The sequence below is a fragment of the Rana temporaria genome, chromosome 4, assembly GCF_905171775.1.
Source record: "Rana temporaria chromosome 4, aRanTem1.1, whole genome shotgun sequence".
Classification (NCBI taxonomy): domain Eukaryota; kingdom Metazoa; phylum Chordata; class Amphibia; order Anura; family Ranidae; genus Rana; species Rana temporaria.
Window position 1 is genome coordinate 11,012,773 of NC_053492.1, and position 10,817 is coordinate 11,023,589.

The window sequence follows — 10,817 nt, forward strand, 5'->3', positions numbered from 1 at the left end:
AAAACGTAGTTTTTCAGCATGTCGAAAAAACGTCGGTTTCCCAATTTCATCATTAAAACGATGTTACACACCATCGTTTTAAAAAAATGATCTAGCAAAGCGCGGTACGACGGCACTATAAAGGGGAAGTTCCATTCGCCTTTGGGCTGCTTTAGCTGATTCCGTGTTAGTAAAAGACGATTTGCGCTTTGCCGAAAAATGATCGTGTGTACGCGGCATTAGTCTTCTGTAAACCGGAAGTGATGTCATGACATTGCTTCCCGGGTTACTAGATCTGAGACCCGCTCCAAGAAGATTCCAGCTTTGTTAGGGTTTCCAGCCAGCCAGCGGACTGGTCGCTCGGGCCTTCCGGTGGGACGGAGCTTGGAAGAGCCGATGAAGGCAGCAGGGGGGGGGGGGGGTGGATTCCCCCGCCCGCTGCTTGGGATAACCGCTAAGTGGCTTCTTAGCCGCATCGGTTGTTAACTCAAGAAAGCCAACCGCTGACTCTAAAAAATGGTACCGGGATGATGCATGCAGCTTCAGGTACAACCCCTTCAAGCCGAGGCCGCATATTTGCATACGATCAGCGCGAAAAGGTTAAAAACAGACTGAATTGATTTAATAGATTCTGTTCCCATTTATGTCAAAGGGGTTTGGATTAGAATTCAGAACTTAGGAGCAGTTCCCAGAAACCAAACCCAGGAATGTTCAACTCATCCCTACTCTGCCATGTGAGATCTTTGATGTCTAACGAGGTGAGATTTCCGTGAATAACTATTCCCGCATTCAGGGCAAAAAAACGGCCTCTCCCCTGTGTGAGTTCTTTGATGTCTAACGAGGTGAGATTTCCGTGAATAAGTATTCCAACACTCAGAGCAAGAATACGGCTTCTCCCCCGTGTGAGATCTCAGATGCATAAGAAGGTTTGATTTACATGTAAAAGATTTCCCACACACGGGGCAGGAATGTGACTTCTTCATCATTTGCATTTCCTTGCATTCAACAAGGCTCGTTTTCTGTTTCGAACATTTTGCGCGCTCAGGGGAGGAACGCATCTTCTCCCTCGTGTGAGATCTCAGATGTGTAAAAAGATTTGATTTCTGTTTAAAACATTTCCCGCATTCAGGGCAAAAATATGGCTTCTCCCCCGTGTGAGATCTCTGATGTTCAACAAGGTCTGATTTCTGTACAAAACATTGCCTGCACTCAGGGCAGGAATACGGCTTTTCCCCCGCGTGAGATTTCAGATGTCTAGCAAGGAATGACTTCCGTCTAAAACATTTCCCACACTCAGGGCAGGAATTTGTTTTCTCCTCTGTGTGAGATCTGCAATGTATGACAAATTCATATTCATGAAGGAAACCTTTCCCGCACTCAGAACATGCATGAAGCTTCTCACCTGTGTGAGATCTCTGATGTACAGTAAGACTTAATTCAGAGCTAAAACATTCCCAACATTCAGGACAGGAAAATATCTCCTCCCCCTGAATTTCGGCATCATCCCCCACAGTATAAGGATGCTCAGCGTCAAAGGGATTCCATGGTCTATCCACACTGTGAAGTCCTCCATCCATAGCTGAGCTCATTGTCGTATCTCCTGTGATGTCCTCATCTTCCATTTTACAACCTGGAGATAAAGTGAGACAATACTTTGAGGATTCTTTAATGGCGTGTCCTGGAAAATATAAAAAATATAATTGTTATATATAATTTTCATCCCAACAAAACTATAAATAGAGTTTTATGTTACCCTTCAGCTACAAATCTGCTTAAAGAAGGAGGACCAAGGCACAATCTGTGATATTATATCTATCTTACTGTAACTAGAAGAAAAATAAAGCCTAATACTGTCAGAGGAACTCCAGAATCTACATAAACAGGGATGAGCTCCCAGAGGTTGCTTGTTCAAATGTTGGGGAATGTAAAGTAAACTAGATTCCCGGTATCAGAAAACCAGTGCGGAATTATGATTGTACTCATGTGCATTACACATGCGCTCGTACTTCTAAGTACTTCTCTGGTTTCCCTTGACCTAATTACTGGATTCTCCTTTGCCTGCTTATTATGTTCTGCTTTGCCTGGCTGTCACTGACTGTGAAGGATGCTTCAGTGTAATTCTCCCTGCTAGTAATGTTGTGTGTGTGTTAGAGGATTTCAGGTGTGACTCACTCCTCGGCTAACAGGCTGTTGATATAGTAATGAACCCTTCCTCAGCCAGTCCTATTTCAAAGGGTAAATGGTCTATTGTGTGTGTGAAGAATAATGTATTCTGTACAACTAGTAATTAACGTCACTGATGTCATTATCTAAAGAAAATGTGTTTTCAGGGTCGGCTCCGAAATGTCTGCCTATAATCTGTATGGAAGCCCCCACTGTGTGAGGGGGCGGAGATTGTCATTGTAACAGTTTTGGAAATTACATATAAGCTGTGTGTTATACCATTAAAGCCTGTCTTGTTCCAGCATTAAGCCTTGGCTCATGTGTGGATGGTTCTGTGATTTTCTTTTATGGGAAGAAGGGACGGCTTGATGGGGATATCATTCTACTACCGTCACACTGACCTTGGCTTGCTTCCTGGACTAGCTCTACCTGCTGATTCTGTACTACTTTGCCTGTTACTGATCTTGGCTTTGCTTTCTGGACTTGCTCTTCCTGCTGATTCCGTACTGCTTTGCCCAGATTTTACTGATCTTAGCTTGCTTCCTGGACTCTCCTTTGCGTGCTAATTCTATACAGCTTTGCCTGGCTGTTACTGACCTTGGCTTTGCTTCCTGGACTCTCCTTTGCCTGCTGATTCTGTATTGATTTGCCCAGCTGTTACACTGCCTGCTGATTCTGTACCGTTTTGGCTGGCTGTTACTGATCTTGGATTTGCTTCCTGGACTTTCCTTTGCCTGCTGATTCTGTACTGCTTTGCCTGGCTGTTACTGACCTTGGCTTTGCTTCCTGGACTCTCCTTTGCCTGTTGATTCTGTATTGATTTGCCCAGCTGTTACAGACCTTGGCTTTGCTTCCTGGACTTACACTGCCTGCTGATTCTGTACCGTTTTGGCTGGCTGTTACTGATCTTGGATTTGCTTCCTGGACTTTCCTTTGCCTGCTGATTCTGTACTGCTTTGCCTGGCTGTTACTGACCTTGGCTTTGCTTCCTGGACTCTCCTTTGCCTGTTGATTCTGTATTGATTTGCCCAGCTGTTACAGTCCTTGGCTTTGCTTCCTGGACTTACACTGCCTGCTGATTCTGTACCGTTTTGGCTGGCTGTTACTGATCTTGGATTTGCTTCCTGGACTTTCCTTTGCCTGCTGATTCTGTACTGTTTTGGCTGGCTGTTACTGATCTTGGATTTGCTTCCTGGACTCTCCTTTGCCTGGCTGTTACTGATCTTGGCTTTGCTTCCTGGACTTGCTCTTCCTGATGATTCTGTACTGTTTTTGCCTGGCTATTCCCGACCTTGGCTTTGCTTCCTGGACTTGCTCTTCCTGCTGATTCTGTACTGCTTTGCATGGCTGTTACTGATCTTGGCTTTGTTTCCTGGACTTGCTCTTGCTGCCGATTCTGTATTGCTTTGCCTGGCTGTTATTGATCTTGGCTTTGCTTTCTGGACTTGCTCTGCCTGCTTCCCAGCTCCCACTACCACCTCCTATTCTGGTGTCAAGCTGCTTCTGCATCCTGTGTTGAGGACTGTGATTTCCTGCTCTACCCAAATAAAAAGTGGACACCACCAGCCTAGAGGTGCACCGAATGGAAATTTTGGTGCGGAAATCGAAAATTCAGGATGCACCGGAAAATGTCAGTTTTTATATATAACTGTATTATATCGGACTTTTTAATTAATATGATAAATTTAAATGAATATGAATTTGTCGGCACCTTTAACGCAAGAAAAGCTAGAAAAAAAATGAATCCCTTTCAATTCTATGTATGTCTTCACACTGGTTCGTTGCGCTTCGACTGTGGTGTTAAAAAGCTTGCTTGCTGAATTTTTGGTCAGTTAAAGAGAACACACAAAAAAAGCACCTTCTCATTGAAATGTATTGAAAACGCAGCAAAAACACATCAATAACAAAACTTTGTTACATTTTTGAGTCACATGACCTATGAAAAACACACCATAAGCACATTAAATTCATGGTAAAATCGCGGCAAAATCGTGTGCTTTTCGGGGGCCATTATCAGTACCTTTTTCATGATCGGAAAAATGCAGAAACCCCCATTTTTGGCCGATATGTTTCGCCTGCCAAAATTCGGTGCATTTCTACACAAGCCAGCTACTCTGGCACTCGTACCACTTCCTCAGTTTTCCTTTGGTGAACTAGAAGAGACTGACCCGTGCAAATAAAACAGATATGGCTGCCTGGTCCTTTTGGGTTCAATTTGAGAGGGGGAGCTGAGCGGCTGCTTCTCTATACCTAGCTGCGACATGTGGGCCCCTGTCTGGGTATTGTTGGTCTAGCCCTTGGAGGCATGGTGGTGGAGTCTCAACTTCACTGGATGCTAGTCGATAGTTAATAACAAATTTCAATGTGAAAAAAAAAACACTACCTTGGGAAACACTGCGCTAGACGTATAAAAAAGTTTTGAGAAATTCCCACAATGAATAGGAAAAAAATCTGCCAGTACCAAAAAAGTATACCTAACTAAAGAGTGCAATGTGTACAAAAGGAGGTACAGCGCTAATCAAATGATCAATGAAAAAAATCTATATATAATGAACGTGAATTATAGAAAAAAAGGTAAAAAATTGAGATGCCTATAAACACACACAAAAGATGCCTAAATGCTCAAAGGCAACCAGTGAAGAAAAATTAATGAACAGTCCCACAATATTGGTTAAACATATTCACCAAAAAAAAGAGGGTTCTGAAATAGTGATGAAAAATCGTGCACAAAGTTGAAGGGAAAGAGAAAAGAGGAATCTTCATCCACCGATAGACACCCAGACAATGGTGTTGTAGTCTCCTTACCCTATATGGGTGACCGCTATAACGGCGGTCTCTCCGGGCCCAGGAGTTTAAAGTCTCCCAATAGACTCACTTCCTCATATGTACTAAACACGGGGTAGTATCTCAATGTCTCAAAGGTAAAAAAAAACAGAGAAACTCCATAGCGTGATACTGTTGGTAAAATTTAATTAGCAGAGAAGTATTGCACTTACAATCTAGATGTTTAAAGAATCGCGGTGTATAAACATGAAGACGTCGTCTGGGATAGGCTGCTGGTCAGCAGCCTATCCCAGACGACGTCTTCTTATGACGAAACACATAGGTGTGGCTAGCGGATTCGACGTCATCACGCCCTTCCATACAGGGATACACTGACACGGAGATATACTAACAAGAGAAGCCTCGAGGAGACGCTGTGTCCCCTTCATGTTTATACACCGCGATTCTTTAAGATTCAACTTTGTGCACGATTTTTCATCACTATTTCAGAACCCTCTTTTTTGGTCGATTTGTTTAACCAATATTGTGGGACTGTGCTTTCATTTTTCTTCACTGGTTGCCTTTGAGCATTTAGGCTTCTTTTTTGTGTGTTTATAGGCATCTCAATTTTTTACCTTTTTTTTCCAAATTTCAATGTGAGCCTGCCTTCTGACTAACATCAGTCAATTTGGGTGGATTGACTAATTTCTTCCCTGCTTACTGGTCCTCTGCTATGCCTACCTGAGCATGAGATAATCTGATTTGTCCTCTAGACACAACTTATTTGATCTTTTATTGTATAACTGTCATAAGTGAACATGATAATCTGAAGAAGCAGGGTTTAACCTGCGAAGCGCGTTATTGAATCAGTACAAGCAAAAGTAATTCCTTATATGAGATGAGTATATTGATATACCAAGATTTGTCACCCCGAATTTGTTCCAGAGCCTAAAGGTTTGGTATGGATTTTGAGGGATTCACCTCCAAAAAAATAAAAATTGTGAGGTCCCCCCTAAAATGTATATAAGACCCTTATCTAAGCATACAAGAAAGTTGGACCCCCTCCTGAGCCATACCAGACCACATGTCCCCAACATTGGAGGTACACCTTGTCTTCATGTTGAGGAGGACAAAGAGCTCTTCCCTACAACCTTTGCTTGGTAGGTGTTGGGGTCTGCGAGTGAGGCACTTATCAGAATCTGGAAACCACTTTTAAAGTAAGGAGACCCCAGATATCCATCTTTCATTCATTGTGATTGACAGGGATATGTCTCTCTGGACAACACGACTGATGACAGTTCTACATCATGGGAAGTGGGTCTGTATGTTTATGTTTTTAATATTAGGGGTACTCGGGGGGGGGGGGGGCAGGTTCTAGGAACTACCTTAATTTTTAAAGAGGCTTCCAGATTTCAACAAGCCCCCCCACCTACAGGCCAGGGTTGTGGGGAAGAGGTCCGTGTCCTTATCTTCATAGGAAATAGGAAATAGGTGCTTTGCCAGAGGGCAAATATCAGTGACTATTATCAATCTTTTTTTTGACTGATATCACTAACCTCCCTCCCTACTCTGGACCAATCAGTGTGCAGTAACAGAACAGAGATAAGAGAAATATATAGGATGGCTCACCTGTGCTGATCTCTGTAGGAGTGTCCTCCTCTTTGAATGTCCTCATCATTCCAGCCTCATCTATATATTGCTGATCATCCCTCACATACGTCTCTTCTACTTCACCCTCAACTTTCATGTTCATCAGATCTTCACCCTAAACCAACAGAATGGCAGAAAATAACATCTGTAACATAGAAGTATTTATGATGTGAGATCACATAGAAAATATCATCTTGTAGAGTCCACACATCATCTCCACATGTCAGAGTGTTCAATCACTTTATGTTCCCGACCCTCAACTCCACCTACCTGATGATGGTGAGGGATGGTGTGACCCATCTGTGTGCAATCCCGGGGATACAGAGGAAGGGGGCCTCTCTCTGGTGGGTTCCTGGTATTAGGTGGCTCCATCATATCCTTGTGTCCTTCTGAAAACTCCTCCATCACTCCATACTCCTCATCCTTCTTTTCATACTCTTCTTTAAAATCAATATTATCATCCCAGAGGTTTCCACTCTGAATAAATAAAAAACATTCATTATAACAAACATGCTGTGTATAAATCAGAACTACAGTACCAATAATTGTCACTCATCTACCTGATCATAGTGAGGGATGGTGTGACCTTCCTGTGTGGAATCCCGGGAATACAGAGGACTGAGACATCTCTCTGGTGGGGTTCTGTAGTTAGATGACTCCACCATGGTGTCCTGGTACAGATCTTTGTGTACTTTTAGAGACTCTGACTCCGCCATCACCCCATCCTTATCATCCTCCTCTTTCTTTATATCTTCTTTAACTTTAACTTTAGAATCTCTCAGGTTTCCACTCTGAATATAGAATAAAAATGACATCGATGGTAACAATGCAGATAATGTACAGATCCTAATGATACTATCAGTGATTGTTCCTCATCTACCTGATGATGGTGGGGGATGGTGTGACCTTCCTGTGTGGAATCCCGGGAATACAGAGGACGGGGACATCTCTCTGGTGGGTTCCCATTACTGGATCCATCTGTAGGAAACACACACACTGACTGAATACATTGTTTCTATGTGTTTATCAGATGATGGGGGTTTGATAGACTCATCCAGGACAGAGGCTTTTGGAGGGGATTGAATCCTCGCCTCTTGCCTACTGACTGTGGGCCCTGGTTTAAGGGAAACCTTTGTTTCAGCTCTCCATGCCCTCTTATGTCTAAGACACCCTTGGGTAGATTCAGGTAGGGGCGCCTAAACTTAAGGACGGCGTAGCCTAGCGTGTTTACACTACGCCGCCTTAAGAGAGGAAAGTACATGATTCAGAAAGCACTTACCTCCTTACTTAGGGCGGCGTAGTGTAAACATGGCGGGCGTAAGGGCGCCTAATTCAAATTGGTTGGAGGGGGGCGTGTTGTATGGAAATGAGCCTTGACCTCACGTTTTTTTGACACTGCGCATGCGCCGGGCGCCTACATTTCCCAGGGCGCATTGCGGCTAAGTACGCCGTACGGGCCTATTGATTCTGACGCGGACGTAAACGACGTAACTCCCGATTCGCGGACGACTTACGCAAACGACGTAAAAAATTCGAACCTCGTGGCGGGAACGGCGGCCATACTTTAACATTGTTATTCCACCTTATAGGTGGAATAACTTTAGGCCGCTTAAGGCCTTATGGAAACGGCGTTAATCGACTGCGGCGGGCTCGCGTACGTTCGGGAATCGGCGTAAAAGCTCATTTACATAATCTACGCCGGGCCGCAATGGAAGCGCCACCTAGCGCCCATCCAAAAAATTGCAAGCTAAGATAAAAAGGCGCAAGCAGTCCTATATTAGCTTTGTTTAAGCGTATCTCCGTTTGAGCATGCGCTTAAACAAACACCGGCGTAGATTCAGAGTTAGGTCGGCTTATCTACTGATAAGCCGGCCTAAATCTTTCTGAATCTACCCCCCTGTGTCTATTAGCGGCACAGGGTTATGAAGCAAATGGGACAGTAATAATTCTCAACAATATCCGTCAAGAAATCTACGATACATTAATTTCACTGTATCAGAATGATGGAACCTTGTATGAACTTTGTAGACTGTTGCCATGCTGTCTGCAATCCCCGATTAATCAAAGCATTGCTTAGATGTGGATTGCATGGTCTTCCATGTAGGAGCCGGTCCGTCTGCTACTGGGGGCTCCTGCTATTGTGTGAAGGTGTTCTGTGTTTATACTTATGATAATGTGCATTGTAGTTTGTGAGGTAGGAGACATAAAGTCTGACCTGGAAGGTCAGACCTGTGAATTATCCAGAGGGTTAATTAACGTCATGTTTATAGTATAAGTCTGTTGTTGTAATTATATTCCTATGTGCAGTTTGTTTTGTTAGGGTAATCTGATCTGAAGGGGGAATGTCCTTCTCAAGTGCATAAAAGCCTGTATACTTATTTAAATAAACAGTTCTCATTCTGGTTTATTATAAAACTGGTACTGCCTAGTTCTTAGGGTAACCTAGCCAGATCCACTAGTCTCGTGTTCCAGAGCTTAGGAAGCGATATACTGATGGAAGCACTCAAGCAGAGTGTGGGACGTTACATTACAGGGGGATCTAGGTGGAGCCTCCGTACTGCTCTCTCCTTTACAATAAAGTCTCCTCTTACCCGGTGATGTGAGGGGCGGCTGATTGTCCATCATGACGTCCTTGTAGAGATCCTTGTGTCCTTCTAAATACTCCCACTCCTCCATGGAGAAATAGACAGTGACATCCTGACACCTTATAGGAACCTGACACACACAATGATACAGTCACCATCCAGACACATCCCTTGTCTGTTACTGGATAATGTCCCAGAATTCTCCTCACCTCTCCTGTCAGCAGCTCCATCATCTTCTTGGTGACTTCTAGAATCTTCTGCATGTTGTGTCTCTCAGGTTTTAGGGAGTCACATGGAGGCACTGTGATGGTCATATGATCACCTGACTTCACAAGAGGAAATCTCTGTATTGGGGAACCAATAGGAATATCATGTTAGAATCCCAGAATCCTCCTCACCTCTCCGGGCAGGTCTGTGTTTTATTATTAGAGATAAGAGTGATGTCATGTGACCTCCCAGAATCCTCTTCACCTCTCCGGTCAGGTCTGTGTTTTATTATTAGAGATAAGAGTGATGTCATGTGACCTCCCAGAATCCTCCTTACCTCTCCGGTCAGCAGGTAGATGATCTCCAGGGTGAGGTTTAGTATCCTCTCAGTCATGTGACTCCGGTCCTCCTCCATCCTCACTGATGTGGTCATGTGATCTATGCAGGTTTCCCTATAGACAGAATTACTTGACAAATTAAGCAACACCAATAAATGGGAGCAGACGACACCACGTTGATGGTTGTTTGTAGCTTTTATGGCGTTTATGGTAAAGTTTAAAACAAGAACATAACTGATCAGTGGAATGACACTGCCTGAGATAAATCACGTACAAGCAGAGAGGCACAGGCCGACAAGGGACTTCTGAGAAAAATAATATGACGGAAGGCCTAAAAGTTACATAATTGGTAAGGTTGAATAAAGACACTAGTCCATCCAGTTCAACCTGTGTACTGCACATCCAGTCTTTTAAAACTATCAATACTTCCTGCTAACACCACTAATTGTGAAGGAGCGTTCCACGTCCTTATCTCCCTAACTTGACGCTTTAATAGACAATTGCGCGGTCGTGTGACAAAATGTATGTCCCTTTTTTCCTACAAATAGAGCTTTCTTTTGGTGGTATTTGATCCCCTCTGCGGTTTTTATTTTTTGCGCTATAAACATAAAAAGGCCGACAATTTTGAAAAAAAAAGATATTTTTTTTAATTTTTGCTATACTATCCCCAAAAAATAAACACATTTCTTCATCAGTTTAGGACAATATGTATTCTACATATTTTTGGTAAAAAAAAAAATCACAATAAGCATATAATGATTGGCTTGCGCAAAAGTTATAGCATCTACAAAATAGAGGATAGATTTATGGCATTTTTATTATAATTTTTTTTTTTACTAGTAATGGCAGTGATTTTTAGCAGGAATGCGACATAGCGGCAGACAGATCGGACACTTTTGACACTTTTTTGGGACCAGTGACATTTATACAGTGATTAATGCAAAAAATAGCCACTGATTACTGCATAAATGTCACTGGCAGAGAAGGAGTTAACACTAGGGGCGATCAAGGGGTTAAGTGTTCCCTGGGAGGCATTTCTAACTGTGGGGGGAGTGTAGTGACCGGAGGAGGAGTCAGATCGCTGTTCCTAATCACTAGGAACAGCAGATCTGTCTCTCCTCTCCTGACAGAA

The 10,817-nt window shown here is 43.2% G+C and overlaps 1 protein-coding gene across 1 annotated transcript; it reads right to left on the reverse strand.

The window, feature by feature from the left end:
* Nucleotides 1–181: 181 nt before the first annotated feature.
* LOC120935886 (zinc finger protein 572-like) lies at nucleotides 182–7,153 on the reverse strand. The gene is made up of 4 exons (XM_040347922.1): nucleotides 7,116–7,153; nucleotides 6,826–7,032; nucleotides 6,535–6,670; nucleotides 182–1,657 (listed from the first exon to the last, which is right to left on the reverse strand). Exons 2-4 carry the CDS (start codon nucleotides 6,958–6,960, stop codon nucleotides 702–704), a joined length of 1,227 nt encoding a protein of 408 aa, XP_040203856.1. The 5' UTR covers nucleotides 6,961–7,032; nucleotides 7,116–7,153; the 3' UTR covers nucleotides 182–701.
* Nucleotides 7,154–10,817: the final 3,664 nt, after the last annotated feature.